The sequence below is a fragment of the Pyxicephalus adspersus genome, chromosome 4, assembly GCF_032062135.1.
Source record: "Pyxicephalus adspersus chromosome 4, UCB_Pads_2.0, whole genome shotgun sequence".
Lineage (NCBI taxonomy): Eukaryota > Metazoa > Chordata > Amphibia > Anura > Pyxicephalidae > Pyxicephalus > Pyxicephalus adspersus.
Genome location: NC_092861.1, coordinates 8,881,751 through 8,904,453, shown reverse-complemented (window position 1 = coordinate 8,904,453; position 22,703 = coordinate 8,881,751). Strand labels below are relative to the sequence as shown.

The following is a 22,703-nucleotide window of genomic DNA, read 5'->3' as shown; positions in this document are numbered from 1 at the left end:
TCTTTCATACATGGAACGGTGTTATAAGTGTCCAGGGGATCACTGAACCAATGAGAGAAGAGACACCTGTATACAAAGAACCATTGAAGTCCTGTCCTATGGAGATACAAAGGGAAATTATCTTGTGTTTACGGCTATGTTATTGTGTTTTGGAGCTGTTATCATGTTTGGGATATTTGTGAAACACAAAGACACTCCAATAGTAAAAGCCAATAATCGATCCTTCAGCTTTATCCTTCTCATCTCATTGATCCTGGCTTTTCTCTGTCCACCAGAATACCAGAACACCAGAGTTCATCAGATATCCCACTAAGAAGTCCTGTCTTCTCCGACAAGCTGTTTTTGTAGCAACTTTTTCTGTTGCAGTTTCTTCAGTTCTGGCTAAAACTGTTACAGTTGTTTTGGCTTTTAAAGTTACCAGACCTATCAGCAAAGTAAACAGATGGATGAAGAAACAGTTCTCTGTTATCCACCTGATTATTTGCTCCTCTGAGCAGTTTATGATTTGTATCTTCTGATTGATATTTTCCCCACCATTCACAGAATATAACACCCAAGTTGAGGCGGGAAAGATGATACTACAGTACACTGAAGGTTGTCACTGCTTTTTACATTGTGATTGGCTACATGGGAGTACTGACTGTGTTCAGCTTTGTTGTAGCATTTTTAGCCAGGAAACTTCAAGACACAATCAGTGAAGCTCAGTACATCACATTTAGCATGCTGGTCTTCTGCAGTGTCTGGATTTCCTTTACCCAGCCTACCTCAGCACTAAAGGGAAATATATGGTGGCTGTGGAGGTCTTTGCCATCTTGTCCTCCAGTGCTGGACTGAGTTGCATCTTTATTCCTAAATGTTACAATGCTGATTGGAAAAAACCTAATGCTAAAAAATGTTGATAAAAAAAAAAAAGTGTTCTTCTGTAACAAAAAAACTGAGATTGTTACATGATTAAAATCTTGCATAACTTAATACTTCCTAATACTGTGTATTGCTACACACGGATGAGGTAATTTGTGACAGTTTTCTCAAGTGGCAAAGCTGCCAATTTTTCCTGGCAAAAAGGGCCTGTAAATACTTTGATTCTCTTGCATAAACTGCACGTTTGAGATCCCCTCAAAGCGGTTTAATCATATTGAGGTCAGGATACTGTGATGTCTGCAGCAACTTCAACACCTGGCCGTGTGTTTTGGCTCACTGTCATGTTGGAGGATCCAACTAAATCCCCTTATGTAGCTTCCAGACTGCCATGTACAAATTGTCCTCCAATATATTCTGGTAACATGTTGCATTCATCTTGGCATCAATATTCCCTATGTTCCCTGGGCTGTTGTAGCCCATATCCCCCATGAACATTAGAGATCTACCACAATGCTTCACAGTATACATGGTGTACTTTTTGTCACAGGCTTTGTTACTTTCTTTCTAAACAAAGTGTTTATAGTTGTGACCATAAAGTTCAAATTTGGTCTTATCACTCCAAAGGACCTTTTCCAAATGTTTGAGACTTGTCTAGACATAGACGCAGTAAAGGTTTTTCTTGTTTCTGGTCCTAAGTTCAAATACCTCCTTTTTTGCATCTTGAGACAGCAACATCACTTATCTATATTTCAGCAGAAGTGGCTTGTGGATTTTTCTTTGCATCTCGTCAAATTTTCCCGGCAGAAATTTTGGTTGGTCCCCATGACTGGGGCTTGGTAATGAGTAAACACCTAATTTTCCAGTTTGAAGTCCACCAGGTCTATTGACAGTTCTATTGCTTTTCCGTTATGGCTAGGTATATGGCAAAGGCAATACAGCTCTAAATGAGACTTAAATACTCTATTTGAAATTTATGTGTGTGTGGTATGTAAACTTTTGATCAGAATAATTTGGGTAATTTCAGTTTTCGCAGAAGGGACATCACCTGTTACTGACACTTGAGATCACTTTCACAAACATTGCAAACACCCTTCACAAGTCCACTTTGTCCACAAACACAAAATGATAGTATAGCACATATCTATATACCTTCCAGTGAGATTTACCAGCATATCCAATCATCTCACAACCAATACAGGTAAGAAAATTGGTTGGTAACAATCAGTCAAAAGTACATTTTACTTTAAACTGACTTCAAAACTGATGGTTAAATCAGATTGCAAGTCCAATGAGGTGTCTATATAAGAAGGAAGCAAAAAGATCCCTTAGGGGTTATGGTAAGATATATAAAATGACAATCAATGAAAAAATAAGGTCAACAAATATTCCACACTAATCCTAATAATGTCTACGAAATAAACATGTATGGGGACCATGACCACTATAGTACCTTTGGTTGGCTGTCACTTTATATCTAAATAAAATATAAACATACCACAATATAATTTGTATGGCTATAGGTAATCTCAAAGTCATACATATAGGGAAAAAATGTCTATTTTATAGCAATATATATATCTTTATTCTAAAAAAAACTTTTGTTAAAACTGTGTGTCCTTTTGTTAAAACATAGACAAAAAGACAAACACGAGTAAAGGAAGCTTTAATATTATCACCACCACACTGTATTGCACTTAGGACAAAAAATAAATAATAATAACACACAAACATCACTTCGTCTCCCCAAGAAAATGTACAAAAATAACAATATCCAGTGAAGCAAATAAATAAATTCAGCAAAATGTGCTCAATTCACATTCATCAGAGACCTGGGTTTGGTGTATCATGAAGTATGTATCAAGGCACAGACATGTCCTGGCACCCTATGTTTATGATTAGCTTTTAACATATTCACTAATTATATGTTCACTTTATTGAATCAGTAAAATGACATTTGTTAGGACATTAAACATCCCCTTCTTGACTTTCAATTTTTTGGAGAGAAACGGATAGGAGGTGATTTTGGTTGATAGCAGTTATTCACATTTCACACACTAGCCGTCCATGATAGAATTTATTACCACCTCCACCATCTCCTGCTTGAATTACAGCCTTAGTCTGTTGAGATATTAATCTAGGGCACCACTTATCATTGAACACCAAGCTACATCACTGGCTTCCACCTGTGATAATCTGCATTAAAAACAGCTATTCCTGGAACATTTCAGTGCTTGGCAGTGCAAATGAAAGCATAAAAACAATTATGGGAGACAAGGTACTGTCAAAAGATCTGAGGGCTTAAGTTGTAGAGAGGCGCAAGTTAGGAAGTGGATATAAAAAATAGATCCCTAGGTGCACAGTACAGTAAAAAGTGGAAAGTGTTTGGTACTTCTTTGACCCTCTCTAGATCAAGATGTCCCTCCAAACCAGAAAGAAGAAAACTTGTAAGAGGTGTTACCAAGGGGCCTATGGCAATTTTTGAAGCAGCTACAAGGTCATTGTCTGCATGTGTCTTCAATACAACAAGTTTAGATTATTTGGGAGGGTTGCATAAAAAAGCTTTACCAGTATGCACCTTGAAGTTTCTGAGGCTAAGTGCAAAAAGGTAATATGGTCAGATGAGACCAAAATCAAACTATATGACCTGAACATCAAATAGTACATCCACAGGAAAGCCAGTGAAGCTACCCACCCATTGAATACCATACCTACAGTAAAGCACAGAGGTGGCAGCATCCACTTGAGGATCTGGGATACTTATCCGGATGAAAAGAAAAAAAGGATGCGCCAAAATACCATCAAATTGAGAAAAACCTATTGGACTCTGCCAGAGAACTGTCAATGCAAAGAAGGTTTACCTTCCTACATGACAATGACCTGACACACACACCGAAACTGACCTTAAGTGTCCTTGCATGGCCTAGTCAGAGCCCACACTTACATCTTACTAAAAATTTGTGGACTTGTGATTCCAGTCCATCAGTGGTCACCATTCGGATTATCAATCCCAGTGATGTTTTGTGTTTGCTATTGTTGCTATTTATATGGTAAACTGTTCCTATTTTACCTTTAACTTGGATATTAAAAGCTGCAAAGAGTAAATAAAAGTGGGAACAAAATACCTTTGTGGGTTTTTTCTATACCCAGTGTATGAATGAGTATGAGTAAACCTGGTTTGCTGCGACTTTAGCTGGAGAGAAAGACTTGGAAATACTAGGGCAGAAATCTCAGCAATAGATTCCAAACAAGAAGCTGGTTAAGAAACAAGAATTAGCTAACTAAAATCTTAGTCTTAGGAGAAACAGCAAAATAAATAAACAAATAAAAGTAACAAATATAACTTATTTGTTGACATGAAGATCTAACCTATACAATAATGGTTCCTTTCACTCGAAATGTCGAATTTATTATCCAAATATTATCTTATACTTATCAGACTATTTGGGGTTTCAGTCCCAGCCTTTGGCAGGAGATCTTCCCACAAGTCTCTAAACCAGATCTGAAGGTCCATAAAACATCTGGAGGAGGTGGAGAACTACTCTCTGTTCCTGGTATGATGGTAAGAGAGATGTCCCATGCCACATAATGATAGGCGTGCTGTTTCCTGGATCCAGGCAGTTTGGGTACCTTTCAGTTTGGGAGATTCACAAATCTTCTACTGAACTGGGACCTAACTAAAATCTTAGTCTTAGGAGAAACAGCAAAATAAATAAACAAATAAAAGTAACAAATATAACTTATTTGTTGACATGAAGATCTAACCTATACAATAATGGTTCCTTTCACTCGAAATGTCGAATTTATTATCCAAATATTATCTTATACTTATCAGACTATTTGGGGTTTCAGTCCCAGCCTTTGGCAGGAGATCTTCCCACAAGTCTCTAAACCAGATCTGAAGGTCCATAAAACATCTGGAGGAGGTGGAGAACTACTCTCTGTTCCTGGTATGATGGTAAGAGAGATGTCCCATGCCACATAATGATAGGCGTGCTGTTTCCTGGATCCAGGCAGTTTGGGTACCTTTCAGTTTGGGAGATTCACAAATCTTCTACTGAACTGGGACCGGTTTTATTAGACACAGAAGCCTGTCATAGAAATACAGAAATATATGAGCAAGACATATACTAATACTAATAAAAGAAAGCCTAACTAAAGTTGTTTAGATTCTTTATCCTAGACCTGTCCAACCATATCTGCTTTGGTAGGAAATGCCTTAAAATAAAGGCATTTAAAGGAAATGCAGTTCCTGTGCACCACTTCAACACAATGTTGGGATAGATAAACCATGGCCTCTCTGCACAAGTATACCGACAAAGTGCTCATCCAGTTTTCTGGAAACAGTGAGTATCTGGAAACTTTTACACTACACCACAAGTCGAGGTTCTAAGATCATCAGATTAATAATAAAGGTAGTGGGGTGGACTGGAGCACTACAGTAATACAACCAGTTTAATTACTTGAGCTGTTTGGCTTTCCCTTGAAACCTATCAAGGTAACAATTTCTATCTTCACTTAAGGGTACCATTAAAATGCTGCACTTAATCATTTCTTCTTACAGCATGAGTATGGAGTGATTAGTGTTCTATTCAAGTGTCCTCTTAGTGTTCTATTGCTGTCTGTTTGCATCAACAGCCCATCGAGTTAGGAAAGTTGTTAACTTATAAAAGGCACACAGGTATACTTGAGCAATTGACTTTCCTTTTAAAAATTTTGCCTTCCTCAAAATGTAAAAAAAACTGTGAAAGCCTGAGATTGAGTGCTTGTTTTTTTTACACTTGAGGAAAGCCTCTAATGAAGCATGCCCGATGCGGAAATGGTGAAGCCCACAGCCTCCTTAAATATGTGATGAAAGTATCCCAGTAAGCTGAGGGTTTCCCACATAATGTAATGGTTTTCAAACTTTGATGTCCTGTTTAAAATAACACCTGTTGATCATGTCATAAGGGTTCAGGCATTTTCTGGAGTGGCAACAGTTTTCCAGTTGTGGCCCTGTGTTGTCACCCTGTTACATACACCCCTGGTGGTTAAGCAGGTGTGCTGATGTAGACTACGCAGGCATTGTCTACTGATGCCACTACTAGGAAGCCAGTCCAGAACAATGATGTGCAGTTAGCCGTGCATTTCAGCAGATAAAAGATCCAAAAAAGGATCAAACGAGATTGAAAACAGTATGCAATTACTTATAAGACACACAACAAATCAAAGGCCATTCAGGGAGGGTTTAAAAAGTTTTAAAATTACCTGGATGTAAATAAAGTCCTGCAAGCCAAGTACATGAGCCAATCTTAGGACATCCAGCCATGACTTCTACTTCCAATTCTTTTACTTTACTTCTTTTCACGGGTCAAAAAATAGCTCCCAAAGAACTTTGTTTTTCTAGAATTGATGCTTGCCAATAACATCAACATGACTCTATTGAGTATGAATACACTGGCTCATTTCTGCCTAAAACATAATATACCATAGCTAGATCATTTTGTTTCCATCTGGCTTCTCCAGTAAGACTGGAGAAATAACGTATTCTCCAATTATAGGAATTTCAAAAATGTCTTTTATTTTTCAAATATCGCAGTCAATGTGCCACAAAAAATGTGTTTTATACCCGAATATGTGGATGTGGACAACACACAGATTAGGTGTATCCAGAAAAGTATCCGGTAATGCTTCAGAATACAAAGACATTTTAGACTGTTTTGCAACAGTTTGGGGGAGGTCTATAATTGTGCCTCTATACATGAAGCTAGTTTCTTGAAGACAAGGTTTGACCACATTGGTGTAGAGGAACATGAGTGGCCTTCAAAGAGGTCCAACATTAACATTTTGAACACCTTTGTAAAAAAAAAAGAAATTGTGATTATGAGACGGTCTTCTTGTCCAACATTCATACCTCATCTTACAACGCTCTTCTGGCTGGCTAATTCCAATGTTTTGTGGAAAGACTTCCCAAAAATCTGGAGGATGATATAGGGAGGGAGACAGCTCCATTTTAATGTCCATTGTTTTGGAAAAGGATGTCCAACAAGCTTCTATAAGTGTGATAGTCAGGTGTCCACAAATGTGTGGCCATATAGTGAAATTTTTAATTCTAGATAATAACATGTACTGGCAGCGACCTTCCAAAGTAGATCATAGTGTGCAGGAAAGCAGAAAGGCAGACATTCAGATGAGTTTGGGATTTTTCAAGTATCAGAGATTGATGTCACTGTGATTTAAACACGGCAGAGAAGTCACATTACAAGAAACAACAATAACCATCAGAGGAATTTACTTAATTTTGTCACAAATGGCTCCCGAAACTGAATAATTGTAGCAACTGCAAGATGGTTGTATTTATATTTCATGCTTTTATCTTTTACCACATTCACCTTTAGCAAACACAGCAGCCTTCAGTTGGCCTATTCGCCAATCCATTTTTGTCAATTCAAGAACTAATTTAAAGGCAGTTGCAGACCTGAAGTACTGAATTGCTAAAGTCTTAAATTACTCAGCTTATGTTCCAAATGGCAAATTTTTACTGCATTCCTCAGGAAATATCTTTCAATATATTTTCTCTACATAATATTTCAAAAATAAATATTTAATAACTTGTAAGATTAGCCATTGTACATTTTTTGCATGTTTTTTTTATTCAGTCTTTGGCATCAGGTGTGTTTTTCTTTGTTATCATTCATAGTGGCTCAACAAAACAATCCTATTCTAGGTATTCTTCTTTTGAACAAGGTCACGTGGAGAAACCCTTGTGACATCCACTGGAGCTCAGTAGTTTTGTACTCTGCCAGCTAGGTGTGTCCGCTGGTGGGTCTTTAAATGGTGGGACTGTACGAAGCTCTTCGAGCACTGAGTGCACTTGTACGGCCGTTCACCAGTATGAATTCTCTGATGAACTTTAAGGATTGAGTTTTTGATAAACTTTTTGCCACACACTGTGCATTGGTAAGGCTTCTCGCCTGTATGGACCCTCTGGTGGACCATTAGTTCATAGGGCTGCCGAAAAGTTTTTATGCAGTGACGGCAGTGATAGGGGCGTCCGCCAGTGTGGCCAATCTGGTGTCGGAGAAAACGGGACAGATCTGAGAATGTCTTAGCACATTCGCTACACTGGTAGGCGCGGTCCCTTCTATGCTGGGGAAGTGGAGACAGAACTCCCCCGTGACTGTGCCATCCATTCCATCGATAGAATGAGTCATTCAAAAAGTATTCAGTGCCTGGGACTTCTTCAAACTCAGAGATGGCTTTCTGATTCTCTGTAGGATACAAAATGCAGCAAGCAACAATTACCTTCAGATGTTTTAAATTAGAAAATAGACATAAAAGAGCACATTGTGTAAAACATTCAATAAATTGTTTGTATTGCAACTTTGTCAATAAGTCTCTAGTATACCCTGTCCTGAACCTCAACTGATGTGAATGGAGTTTGTTAACAACAGTTGGCCAACTCACCATCTCAGCTTAGTTTCTTGACAAGGTCTATATGATTAAAAGTACACTTCTGGGATATGTTACTAGTCAGTCTACACTGAAAAGGTTAAATGCTCTTTTATGTTTGTACTGTTAAAAAGCATTTTTACCTATTTTATCTCTTGCTCCCACAGGCTTCTTTCTCTCTATGTGACAGCCGATTTTCCATTGGTTCTCCATCAGTCATAAGTTCCCTGACTGTATCAAATACACTGAAGTACAATGAGTTCTGCATTGTATGTGGGGATGTAGAAAGCCCTGTCTTTACTTGTAGTGATGTAATCAAGAGAAGAAATTCAGCTGCCAAATCATGTTTTCCACCGTAGTTCAAAAATCTTATCAATATAGTCATATGCTAACACTTAATGGCGACGTCACCATGCTGTGTTGTCAACTCAAGTTATATGTATAACCTATATTTTACATCAATGCAGTTGGTGTGCTGGCGGTCACCTTGGTTAGAATGTTCACTTGTTTCTCTCATCTCAGCTGCCTGGTTAGTCCACATTTTCGTCATCTCTTGGAGCCTTATGGCTACATCGCTCTCTAGAGAGAGGTGTTTGGAGTTACATATACAAATATGTCAAAAAACATGTCAGAATTTCAAACACATATTTCCAGGGATCCATGGATGGCTCTATTACATTTTAAACCAGCCCAGGCTCACCAATAAACAATTTCAGTTGTGTATGTATATATTTGTGTATGATACTGATCAGCTGTAAAATCAAACACACCCTCGGTATATCGTCAGACTATGAGTAAACACTGACCCTATACAATTATAGACTTAAGGTGGGTTGTAACAGGTTACAATATTCCTCAGTGGTAGTATAATGGATCCAGTGGTACCAGGTCTGGGCAAATTTATCTGCCCTCTTAGCGTCTGTGGAAATCAAGTCCTCCATTTGATGAATATCAGCTACCCTTTTCAGCCAATGTACTACAATCGGGAGGGCGTTATTTTTCCAAAAGGCTGGGATACAAGCCTAAGCTGTGCTTAGGAGGTGTCTCAGTAGAGAGTTGCTATAGCCCTTACGGGACATGTCTGAAACATGAAGGAGTGCCAGGGCTGGATTATGTCTGATATCCACCTCTGTAAGTTTCAAGAAGACCTCAGCCACCGAGTTCCAGTACATTTGCAATTTGGAGCACTCCCAAAAAATATGAAGCAACGTACCCTGCGCATCACCACATCTCCAGCAAGTGCTGTCCAACTGGAGGAAGATCCTAGCGAGTTTCACAGGCGTCCTATACCAGCGGTTGGCCAGCTTATAGTTGGTTTCCTGATATTTATTGCAGATAGACGCCTTATGGCAGAAGTGGAGTAGCATATCTCTCTGGTCATCTGTAAAATGGGTGTTTAATTCAGCTTCCCATCTGGCAATAAATGGGGGGGAATCCGGCATATGTGCAGTTAACAGGGTTTGGTAGGCATAAGAATGTGTACCCCGCATAGGTTGCCCGGCAGCACATAGGGCCTCCAAAGGCAGGAGGGATCGGGCAAAAGCACAGGGTCATGGCTGGGATCTCAAAACATAGGTAAGTTGTATGTGGCGCATGACATTGAGGGAAGTTCCCTGTCTGATTGTAGGATTGGTATATGTATCCATTCCCCATTTTGTAGCAAGTGTGACGCTCTGTATACCCCCAATTTACGCAATTGGCGAAATATAGGGTCAGAAAGACCCGAGGGGAACCAAGGGTCGCCCGGAATTGGAGACAGAGGGGATGGGTATGTGGTTATATTCTGGGAGACGAAGTATTTAGCGACCACTTTCAGGGTCTCGCCAATCAATGGGTGGTTGATCATAGAGGCCCTGGCCTCCGATGGTGCCCAGATTAACATGTTAATCGGGGTAGTGGAGCACGCATCTTCCAGTCTAAGCCATAACTTAGAGTTACTGTTGGTGCACCAATCCAGTAACCTGAACAGATGCACAGCTTGATGGTACAAAACTGGGTCAGGGAATGCCATTCCTCGGTTGGCTTTAGGGAGTCTCAACACTGTCATCCTAATCCTGGGTGACCCTGTGTGCCAGATAAACTTTATAAACTCCGAGCGGAATTTCCGCAATACATAGTGTGAGATGTGTATCAGAAGGGCTTGTAACATATACAGTAACCTAGGCAAAACATTCATTTTAAGCACATTACATCTCCCAAACCAGGTAAAGGCCAACTGCTTCCATCTCTGTAAGTCTCTCCGGACTCTGTTTAGTAGTGGTATAAAATTGAGGTCTACTCTGCGTCAGATTAGCGGGAATCTGTGTGCCGAGATAGGAGATGGCCATGGTGGACCATTTAAAGAGGAAGGAGGGGGCCAACGCCTCCCTAGTTGCCTGGGAAAGAGTAACACTCAGTGCCCCTGAATTTTGCAGATTTATTTTGTAATTAGGGAGCGAAGCATACCTATGCAATTGCCACATAAGATTAGGTGGGGTGGTTACTGCAGCAGCAACATAGAAAAGTAAGTCATCTGCATAAGCAGCTACTTTGTGCTCACTAGACCCAATCTGAACTCCCCTAATGTCCTCATTAATACGGATCAGGCGTAAAAGGGGCTCCAGGGTCAACACAAACAGCAGGGGGGACAGCGGGCAGCCCAGCCTCGTCCCATTGGCAATGCAAAAAGGCTGCGAGAGTTCGCCATTGACCTGTACACTAGCTCTAGGGGAGGAACATAATGTCTCAATCCAGTGCAAGATACGAGGGGGAGGGCCCAAGTGTGCCAGAGTGGCATGTAAAAACGTCCAATCCACCCGGTCGAACGCTTTCTCAGCATCAGTAGAGAGGAGCATCAGGGGAATTCTATAGGCATGTGTGTAATCGGTGACATCTAAGGTGCTAATCGTGTTGTCTCTGGCTTCCCTCAGCGGGAGAAATCCACTTTGGTCAGGGTGGACAATGTCATTCAATACCGGAGCCAGTCCATATGCCAATATTCCAGCGAACAGCTTCAAATCACTGTTGAGCAAGGATATTGGTCTATAGCTGGAACAGAGGAGAGGGTCTTTGTCTGGTTTGAGTATGACCGATATATGGGCCGCTAGTGTGTCTTGGGGAAGGCTGTGGCCATTGGAAAGTGCGTTCAGTGCCGTGACCAGGTGAGGGCCCAGGATATGAAAAAATTTCTTGTAGTAGGCTAAAGTTAGGCCATCCGAGCCAGCTGCTCGGCGTATCACCGCCTGTAGCTCAAGCAATGTGATTGGTTTATCTAGTGTCTCTATAATTTTGGGTGACAGTGTCGGCAACTCGGAGGCACTGAGATACTCCTGAATTTTGCTCAATCGCTCAGAAGGTGGCACACCTCCAGAGTCTGTTCGCAGTTTATAGAGCTGTCTGTAGTAGTCATGAAAGGTTTAGGGCAATATCGAATGTAGTGTGCGCTAATGTACCCAAGGGTGTTCTGACTTTGGGAATGCACATAGCCGCCTTCTTAGACTTAAGCGCTCTCGCCAGTGCCCTACCACAATGATTGGCGTGTTCGTAATAGAACTGTGTACATCTCAGTAGTTGTGCTTTAGCCTTTTCCCTATAGAGGGAGTTGATTTGTATACGAATGGGGTGTAGTTGGGATTCCAAGTCCGTTGTTGGGAGCCTTTTGTGCATCGTCTCTAAGCGATGAAGCTCCTGCAATAATGTTTCTAGTCTTACCTTGTTTAGTCTATTAAGTCTGCAACCCTGCTGTATGACCAGTCGTCTAATATAACATTTGTGAGCTTCCCATACATGGAGCAGGTTATTTGTAGACTCTGCATTACTTGCAAAGAAAAAGGTAAGCTCTTCCTCAACCTTTGCAGACAGTCCCGAGGCTTCAAGCAGTGTCTCATTAGGCCTCCATGAACTGGGTTTACAGTTCTAGAGTCTCACGGAGACCTCTATCGTGACTGGGGCATGATCAGAGAATGTTATGGAGCCAATACCAGATTCAAGGACCTGCGAGATAGCATCAAGGGACACTAGGAAGTAGTCAAGTCTGGAATAGGTACTGTGCACCGCGGAGTAGAACATATAATCCCTGGCTCCGGGATGTTGAATACGCCAAATATCTATTAATTGATTGTCATGTAGCAGGGCTTTCAACCGTTTATGGTAGGAGAAGGGTAGGAGTGAACGTCCTTTGGACACATCCAAGGACAGGTTGAGAGTTAGGTTAAAGTCTCCACCAACTATGATGGTACCTTTGGCCACCTCAGATAGGAGTGTCAGCACATGTTGGAGGAGGGTCAATTGACCCGTGTTGGGTAGATATATATTCACAAATGTGTACATCTGTTTCTCTATTGTACCCTGGATAAGGAGGTATTGACCTTATGGATCCACTTTACACAGAGAGAGGGAGCAAGGAAGGGAGCCGTCCAATAGGATGCTCACTCCTCTGGATTTGGAATCTGGAGAAGTGCTGTGGTAGCTGTATTTGGCTTGTTTGTTATGCATGGCTGGTACCTTGTCATGACGGAAATGCGTATCTTGTAAAAAAGCAATATGACATCTGCCTTTCCGAAGGGTGTTAAATAAAATTGAGCGCTTGGAGGGTGAATTTAAACCCTTAACATTTAGGGATGTGAGTGTGATGGACATAGTTTGTTTTGGTCAGATAGGAGAGGTGTGGGAAATGGGAAATGGATGGGGGATGAGAACCAATATTAAAATTAGAAAATTTAAAATAAAAGCCTATAGTACAGTAGGGTTACACAAAAAACAGCAAAAAAAAAAAAACAAAAAGGGGTAGAGCTCCAAGCTCTATAACTAAGGAGGTAACAAAAATTCCACAACTCCGACCTCTGAGAGAGGGCGGGTGCACCTACGTGGGTGGTAGGGTAGGCAAGAATGCTGCGAGCACTGAAAAACATACACATAACCTTGAGGCAGGTAATACAGCACAGACAAGGAAAAACATCACCTCCAAAAAAAAACTCAGAATCAGTGGTAACAAAGGTAACAACATGAACCAAGAATACATTGCAACATTACAGCTTCAGACCCTCTGTCCAGTTGACAGGTTGGGAAGGGGTCTGGGATCCCCATAGTGTACGTTAGAGAAAGGCCCCATAGTGGGACCCATTCAGGTGCTTAATATTTCCCAGATCAGCAAACAGGGTCAGGCTATGAGGTGTTTCTCAGCTGCAATATTGGGAGGCCCCATGGTACTCGTCTTAGGACTGTAGCGGATCATAATCGGGGAGTCCTATATGACACTCTGCTTATAGTAAGATGTGTAGCGTCCATGAACCTGAATGGTGTAGGTTATGACGCGGGACTTAAGGCCCCTACAACTGCGATAGGAACACTAAACAGGGGTAAGTCAGCAGTCTGGAATCTTAAAGTGCAACTGAATGTTTAACAAAGGCTACAACATAGACCTATAATACATTGCAACATTATAATGTCAATCCCTGTATCCAGCTGAGGGGTTGGGAAGGGGTCTGGGATTCCTATATTATACAGTAGAGAGAGGTCCCAAAGTGGGGGCCATTTAGGTACTTAATATTGCCCAGGACTGCAACAAGGTCCAGGCTATAAGGTGTTGCCCAGCTGCAGTACTGGGAGGCATCTTAGCACCTGCCTTAGGCTGATCCAGGTCATAATAGGGGGAGTCCCATCTGATATTTTGCTTATAATAGGATGTGTAGCAACCATCAATCCGGATGGTGGAAGTCATGGTGGGGGACCTAGAGCCCCCACAACGGTAAAAATACCAATAACAATAAACAGGGGTAAGCCAGCAAACTGGAATCTTAAAGTGCATCTAAACATCTAAAGTAATACCTGTAATACCTGTTTTGCATCAAGTTCACGACGCTGCTTCAGGTCGTTCTCCTGTTCAAGGGGCGAACAGGTATCGAGAGTCAGTAGTGTCATATAAATATGCACTTCTGTGTAAGTCTAAAGCAGCATAGCGATAGGTTTTGGAGGTAGTTTGGGGTGGTAGCAGAAGTCAGGGTGACTAACAGCATCCAAAATCACAATTCATGTGAGCCCGTGGTGATCCGGCCTTGAAGGCAATGAGGTGAGGGAGAGCGCCGTCTGCGTCAGGTGGAGTTAGTTGGTCTTGTTCTCAAACAGTTTCCTGGGAGCTCATCTAGGACATCCAACCAGTTGGGGACATTGATGGGTTCTGCGCCCAGGAAGGTAAACAAGGCCGGTAGCTGAGATGGGTTGTGTAATGAGAACGCAGCGTTGGGCTTAGACACAATGCGATGTAGCGGATGACTCCATCTATAGCGGGCGCCGTGTGTGGTAATGTAATCCAAGAGTGGCTTTAGTATGCACCTCATCTGTAGCGTGCGGGGGGACAGGTCCGGACATATCTGGATACTGGCACCATCAAAATCAACAGGGCCATTCTGCCACGCTTTTAGTACAATCTGCTGTTTGATTTTGAAAAAATGGACCCTGCATAGGACGTCCCTAGGACGGTCAGACTGTCTGTCTCTTCTCACACCCACCCTGTCCAATTCAATACGCTCAGACGAGGGCCGTTCTAGGAGAGTATTGAAGATGGCCGCAACAGTGCTTTCCAGATCAGGCCCAGCTGTGGCTTCAGGGATCCCCCTTTATCTTAAATTATTGAGGCAACCCCTGTTTTCTTGGTCATCTAAACAAAGGGCTAGGTTGGAAAGCACAGACCTCATTTGCAGTTGGGTCTGTTCTAGCGTGGCTAGCCTGGAGGTTTGGGAGGATGAGGACTCTAGGGTGGTAATTTTAGCATCCACAGCCTGTACTTTCTGATGTATTTGCTCTAGTTCTGTGTGTACAGATTGTTCTATGAGGTGGGCCAGTGATTCCATCTCTGCTTTAGTGGGAATGAATTTCAGTAACACTTGCAGCTAGCTCTCTAGGCAGCTGCTGCGGTGATGGCACTGCATCTATATGCCCTGTTGGGGAGCTGGGAGAAAGGAAGGAGTACACAGGAGAAGAGGGTGCAGGGCTCCCTGTCAGGGAAGAAGTCCCCTCTTCACTCACCCTAAGTTCAGACTCCACGTGGCCAGCTTCACTTGTGTGTGTCGGCGCCATCTTGGAAGTGCTCCCTCCCGCTGTGTCAGCCGATTCTGTAGGGAAGCATTTATGCAGGTTCTCCCTCCTGGGGGTTTTCCCTGTATCTTTAGCCTTCCGCTGCCTTGTCATCACAGAGAGAGTCAGAAACGAGCCGGGTATCCGGCAATATCAGCTGAAGAAGCCGCAGTGTGCACGGAGCTCCGTATGAAAGCCTGCTCACAGCGCCATCGCCAAGCCCTCCAAATTTTATTGTACCTTTAACATCTTGACACTAGTAATAAATACAATGCTAATTACCTGGCTGTATAGCTATATGTATTTATTGAAATACCCGTAAATAATATAAGGACAAATATATACATATGCCTAAAGGTAGTGTACATGTTAAACTTATTGTAATTTACATTTATTTTATTGTTCAGTCTTTATTAAAGCTATTTGGGCTCAGCAAAACTAATTTATAAATACATATAACATCTCCTGGTTGGTCTGTAGGGTCCAGTGCTTTCCACCCTGATATGCCCCTCCACCACACAAGGGTCTAACGCTGAATGACGACACCGTCATTTTCAATACTGAATCAATGTCAGTGTATATAACGTCTATTTTATGATTTTGTTTCCACAATTGGACACTCATTGTAAGCTTGTAGCTAAATTAGGATGTACCAGTCTCATTATTCCTAAGGAAGCATAGCCTGCGTAACGTGTCAAAGTATTGATACTACAACTACAAAGTACAGGATGTATGTCCAATATTTTTTTTGTTTTTAGTAATTTAAATAAATTATACTTTTATGATTCTTTGTTAGCAGCATCATGAATTCATATTGCCACAAAGGCCAAAGAAGTTGGTTTGTGTGTTATACTTTCCAAATTATTAATAGACAAGGCACCTGATTTTCACAATTCTTTGTTTTGATGTGTTCAATTTGACCATTAATGTACCAACATGACAGATGTTAGAAATTAAAAATACAAACAATGCTGAATGCAAACAATCAGGAGCATATACTTTCCCAGTATGAGCATACTAAGATATACAAAGAACAAAAACAATGCATGAATAGCTAATTAAATAGTAAATATAGAATTAACTGTACACTGATATAATAAATCCAGTAGTATGCTATTACTCAATGGTGTATTGCATTATGGCCTGTTTTATTTCATATAAATTTGAATATTTTGAAATGAGTTATTATTTAACGATACACTGCATTTGGAGCATTATACCTCTGGCATAGGATGTGTAGAGTTTCTATGGTTGTTGGGAAAAACACTAAAACTAATATTGTTAAACATACTTTCTTTTATTTTGGAACATATTATTCAAATACTTCATGACTTTTTATGACAAAAAAACAGATAAACAATGGAAAAACAATGAATTAACACCAAACCAGGGGTGTAGTATAATGTACTAAGTTATTTTTCTTTTTGGGGGAGCAGGTTTGTCAGTACTAGATATGCTAATGTCCATCACCTGTCGTCTCAATCCCGTTTTGGTGGGCTCTATAGTCCGAGTATTTGTTGACACACATGATGAAGGACGAATGGCCTCCACACCCTGTTGGATAATATTGCCCAGAGCAGCAAGTCCTTCAGTCTGCTGTATATGAAGGAGGCTCAGAGAGTAGGCAATCTGGGACAAAATGGTATTTTGCTCCTGCATTAAGACATTGGATTCCTGTTGGTGAGATGACAAATTGTGCACAGTCCTGTTTAAAATTGAAAAATGGGGGTCCTGGTGCTCAGACTCCAAAGTGGTCTCTTGATCGTCCATTGTGTCTGGGCAATGAAGTGGATTTCCTGGTGAAATTATTGAGGGTTCTTCAGAAGAGTCTTTACTGGAATCCTCTGCCATTTCCTGACATTGAGGAGAGAAAAGACTGTTGGACAGGAACTCCTGATGGGCCGAATCCACAGGGAGAGTGAAGACAGCTTCCACCTCGGACTCTCGATGGACTAAAACCATAGGAGGGGGTAAGATCTTGTTTTCCAAGGACTTTTGGGGGACAGAATCTATGGGAGGAGGGAATATGGTATCTTCCAGTTTTTCAGGATGGACCAGATCTATGGGGTCTAAGCAGAAAGACATTATGTTACTAAAAAATAATAGAATACCTCTTCCACAATATATGTATAGTACATCCACAGCAACACAACTGCAAACATTTTACTTGTCTATACTGCATCATATAAATTCTTTTGTTAGGTCCCTACTCCAAATTTCTGTCTGGATTGTGGAGCCCATTAAATGGTTGTTTAAGGTCTAGCGGGGTGTAAAAACCACTTTTACTTACCTTTACCCCACTACCGCAAGCCTCTCTTCTATGCGACTGGTTACCTGTAGCCTTTTCTCTAAGGCGCTCTGTGCTGTGATCCCAGGCATGGAAATTTTCCCCTACAATGCAGGACCAATAATCCTGAATTGTAAGAGAGACAGACAAGGGTCTGCCCACAGCTCCAAGCATTGAATGGAAGATGTAGGTGCTAGCCAAGGGAGAAGCAAGATAAGTAAAAGTCCTTCTTACGTCCCCCCCCCCAGACTATAATAAACATTTAGTCCTTGCAAGGGATTAGCTTTTTGTTTTCATGAAGTTCAGCTTTATTTAGAAGAAGAGAAGAGACTTGTAGAGAGAGGAAGGCAGTGTGGTATAAGTACACATCAAGTCAGTTGGTTGGATCAGAATTATTCTAGGCAAAATTGTATTTCCTCCAGCATAGAAATGGATGTATGGTGTAATACAGCAATTGTTGGGTAATAGGCAAATGATCCCTGTGTAAGGCAAGGGATGTCTGAGTAATGGAAGGGGGCTATGTGTAATGTCCAGATGTGTCGGTAAGGTTGTGTATTGTAGGGACCTGTGTGTAATGAGAGGGGTCTCTGTGGATTATATAGATCCCTGATTAATAGGCTTCTGTGTAATGTAAGGATCAATGGGCAGTGGAAGTGGTCTCTATGTAGTGTAGAGATGTTGGGGTATTGGAAAAGATCCCTGTATTTTATTGAGGACACAGAAGACCCACCAAAACCTAGGTGAGCAGAGGCTGCTGAGGGAGTGGGGGATAAGGTAAGTAAAATTATTTTTAAAAATATCCCTAGACAAAAGAGAATTCAACCCTTGAAGTACAGGGGTGAGTTTGTCTTTTTTTCTAGTATTGGGCCTCCACTCTAAAAAAAAAAAAAAAAAAGCTGCTCCTTAAAAAAAACACAAACAGAACTACATTTTCCTGACTGCAAGGAGTATACACCTCTTTAGCTCAAAAAAAAAAAAAAAAAAAAAAAAAACAACCATTGTTTAATAATTATTTCAGTGTATCAGTATACAGGTTTGAAAAATGTAAATGCTAGAAAAGATATTATTTACTAATGACATAAAAGTGTTTAACGAGTTTGGTGCTCCATTCATTTTAAAGCTATACAAGAAAGGAATAAAAAGGCCACAGGAAGCCATTTTACAGCTCCCTGGAATATAGCTGCACACTCACAATCTCATTCCCTCACATCATTAAAGTTTAAGAATATTATTTACCAGCTTCTATCTCCTCTGATCGATCTTCCTTGTCCTGGTTCCAGTCCACTTCTTTGCTGAACTCTGGCTTGAAGAAGTCTCTTAGTCTTTGCTCATATATGGTCAGCCTCAGGTGTGGTGGAGGTCGGCGCCCAGTCTCAGCCACATGAGCAGCTGCTTCACTCAGCTTCTCATTCATCTTACGCTTAGCGCTCTTCCACCTTTTCTTGACTTTATCGCTGGTACGGAAAGCCACTCCTACGGCACTCACTTCATTGGCTATGGCTTGCCACATGGCGTTCTTAGCCACACTGGGGGTGATATCAGACTCTTTCCCAAAAAGCTTGGAGTAATTCTCTAAAACCAGGTCCACCAGGACATCTAGCTCCTTCTCAGTGAACTTCATGATTCGCAGGCGTGGAGCTCCAGGAGATGGAGATGAAGGTAAATTGGGTCCATGCAAACTAGGATTCATTGGGAATTGTAGGACTGCCCCAATGTCACCTTTAGATGGCTCCCCATTATCTGTCACTATGGCACAGAACAAATTGAAATTTAGAAGTGCCTTACATTTAGATTTACTAATGTTTTTAAAGGTCGATCTGTTTATGGCTACTAATAACCCAGTTATGTTGCCACAATTCTGAGTAGGAGGTCATGAGCAGCGGCCTCTTATAGGTGTGAAAAGAAAAATATATGACGATAATGAACGGATATAAGTGATCTCAAATTTTATCTAAAGCAAAAACTTTTTTCTGTTTTGGATCAGAGTGGGGTACGTGTTAGAACCTGACTGCGTTATGTTGAGTGTTGGCTGAGGTTCCATGGAATCTGAACAAACTAGCGGTATACACAGCTAATATCTGACACGGTCTTTGTACACATAAGATATTGCCTATTATCTTTTTACAAATGAAACACTTCCAATACATGAACACAGAATATAGAGTGCATTGTCTGAGCCTACTTTAAAAAAAAAGAACTTTTCTAAAATCAATTAGAATATTTAGAAATCAGCAGTAGAGAAAATGAACACTTTGGTCAGGAATATATAATGTACAGCACAGCTTACAGAGTGCAGTAGTCAGGCGTAAGTAACAGTCAACATGGAGTAAAAGATGTGGGAGGGAAGAAACGCAAGGGATCTGTGTCTTTAATAGAAAAAAAGCCCCAGTGACACTGGTGGGAAAAATGTCCCAGCACTGTTAGTAATAAGAATGTCTGCTATGGACAGTCTGTAAAGAAAGAATGTCCCAGTGTTGAGAGTCATAAGGAAGAATGTCCAGGTACTGGAAGTCAAGGGTAGATAACATACACCAGAAATTACAGTCAGTAATAGAAAAAAAGGCCTCATAATGGTGGTGGAGAAAAAATTACCATGGTATCAGTAATGTGTTGGACCAATGGCTCAACAAATCACTCGATCTCTGTATGAAACACATAACAAATGGGGCAAAAGTGCATAAATGCTGCTGACAAATGAGTCACTATATATATCCTGACACCAAGGCATTTTTGTAGCAAAGTTGGCCAGATCACTGCCTAAATTTGGCTTGCTGCCATGACTGATCAGAAGCGCTGCAGTCCAGCCGGGGAAGATGGTGGAGCCCACTGCACGGACCATGCAGTCAAAAAACCCATTAGTGAACACTTAATACTGGCCCTGAAACTTCAAATGAGTATGTGGAAAATTTTAGCTGGGTTTGTTTTTCATCAGGTTTTTTTTTCAGATCAGGTTTTTAACCCCCCCTCCCCCCAAAAAAAATGGTGCAGACAATGTTATATTCAAACACGGGTCAAGTTAGGTAATAAGAAACAATAGAGGGGATGCACAGCTAGCATTTTCAGAATGTGGTCATCAATATCACCCTTTATTTAATTGTACAGGTTTCTTAACTTGAATATGCTCCTTCTACAGAAGCCATTGTTTACAGACTACTTACACAAATTAAAAAAAAAACATGATATAAGAACACTACATGGCCAAAAGATTGTGGATCCCTAACTTGTGTACCTAGATGAGCTTGTTGGACATCCCATGTCAAAACCAGGGCTTTTGGTGGATTTGCACCCCTTACTGTTAACCATGTAAATTTTCATGGCTTTGCTCCCCTGACCTTAAAGCCCCCATTTTTCTGAGAAGGCTTTGCACAAGATTTTGAAATGCCGGTGAAATTTGTTGACCATTCAGTCAATAAAACATTTACAGTTCAATTAGAAAACCCTGGCCTGGAACCATCACTCAATTTCATTCCAAAGGTGTACAGTAGGGTTAAGGTTGTGGCCTGACCATATAATATTGGCCATATGGTAGGTGAAAAGGCCAGATGTCCACTAGATTTTGGTCAGACAGTGAAAATAAACCATTTATTCTCCAGCATATATATTCACCTTGCTAATTATACAAGATTAACAAAATACAGAGAACAAGTCCTACTGTAGAAATCAGGTAGTTGGTCTCCTCTCTACTAGCAGGTTCATGGCCTTACATCTTGTACTGTCCACATCGTCACTATCATCTAACAAATGTACAATGCAGGTAATGGCTGCCATGAAGAATTCTCACCTCTAGATGGTGGGGTGTCATCCGGACGTTGGCTACCCACAGACACCTTGATATAGTCCACCTCCTCTTGTTTGATTGGTTTGAATGTTACCTGCCCTGCAAATGTAGGAAACCAGCAGATATCAGTAATAACTAACAATGGAGCATATGATGTCGGATGCAAACTCCTTGCACTTTGCAGGTATGTAATAAGTGTTTTGAAATAATGATGTGATAACAGTTAAACATAGATAACCCAAACAAAACTTGTTCATGATCTTTATGTTAAAATATTTTATTTTCAATATTTTGAAACCTGAAGCTTTTATAAAATATTAGGTGATCCGACCCAATAGGGTCCATATTTAGAAACATTCTGTTATAGGGTTATAGCACTCTATACTGTCCCTGTCTATCAATTCTTTTCTTGTATTGTCAAGGAAAAGGAGAAATGGAACTTTATATATCTTTTTTTGACATTGGTTTTTTATATTGGGAATTACATTTAGTGCTATACAAGCTTTTTTGTTTATTCTACCAGTGATGTATAGTAGGAGGAGTCTGCATTGGATTGGTTGACATTCTTCATCTGTGCTGAGCAGAACAAATGTGATGGTTAACCCAGAACTACCTATTTAGTTTATTACTGGTTGTATTTGATCACTCTTATGCACCATTAGTATTCTTAACTCACCTCTTGCTATGGCTCCTGTACTATCTGATCCATGGCTCCTTGCTGGCACTTTGGCATATTCATCTTCATATTTTATTGTGTGTGAGGTTAGTTGTCCTGCAAATGCAAACAAACATGAGCGGGCTATCTGGAGTCTATGATATAAACCTTTACATAGAAGGCAGAATAAAAGTTAACACTCAATATTAAAATTCAAGCAAAAAGGTAAATCAAAAAGCTTAAGCTTTTAAAATCCCTAGGTCTACTTCTGCTGCTAAAATAGCCTCCAAAATTTTAACTTAAATATGACCTTGGAAGTCTTGGAAATATATCTCTAAAAGCTGGTATTTGCAAGGGGCTCAGCAACAAATCCCTCCCTAGTCACAAAACTCCAGCCTTACAATAGGCTTATCAGACTACTGAATTATGGAAGGCTGGTGGTGGTGGGGTGATAATATTTACCTGATGCCTGGGAACATCTCAAGTACTGGAAGGTGTGTGATTGCGAGGTAGGGACATTACTTTGAAGAGTGACAAATTCAGTCTCAAAGTGATATAGATGTGTAATAACTAATGTGTAACTGTGCTGGGAACAATACATGATTCAAATATTGTGACTCTGATAAGATTTGCTTTGAATCAAT

The 22,703-nt window shown here is 40.8% G+C and overlaps 1 protein-coding gene across 2 annotated transcripts in view; it reads right to left on the bottom strand.

Annotated features, from left to right (window-relative positions):
* Positions 1-15,117: 15,117 nt before the first annotated feature.
* Positions 15,118-22,703, bottom strand: part of LOC140328033 (uncharacterized) — a 31,351-nt gene continuing 23,765 nt past the window's right edge. For both annotated transcript variants that reach the window (XM_072407337.1, XM_072407338.1), the window contains 4 exons: positions 22,081-22,176; positions 21,408-21,503; positions 18,863-19,372; positions 15,118-17,408 (listed from right to left, as the gene is read on the bottom strand). In XM_072407337.1, coding sequence (XP_072263438.1) covers positions 16,747-17,408; positions 18,863-19,372; positions 21,408-21,503; positions 22,081-22,176 — 1,364 coding nt within the window. In that variant the 3' untranslated portion in view covers positions 15,118-16,746. The remainder of the gene's footprint in view (positions 17,409-18,862; positions 19,373-21,407; positions 21,504-22,080; positions 22,177-22,703) is intronic.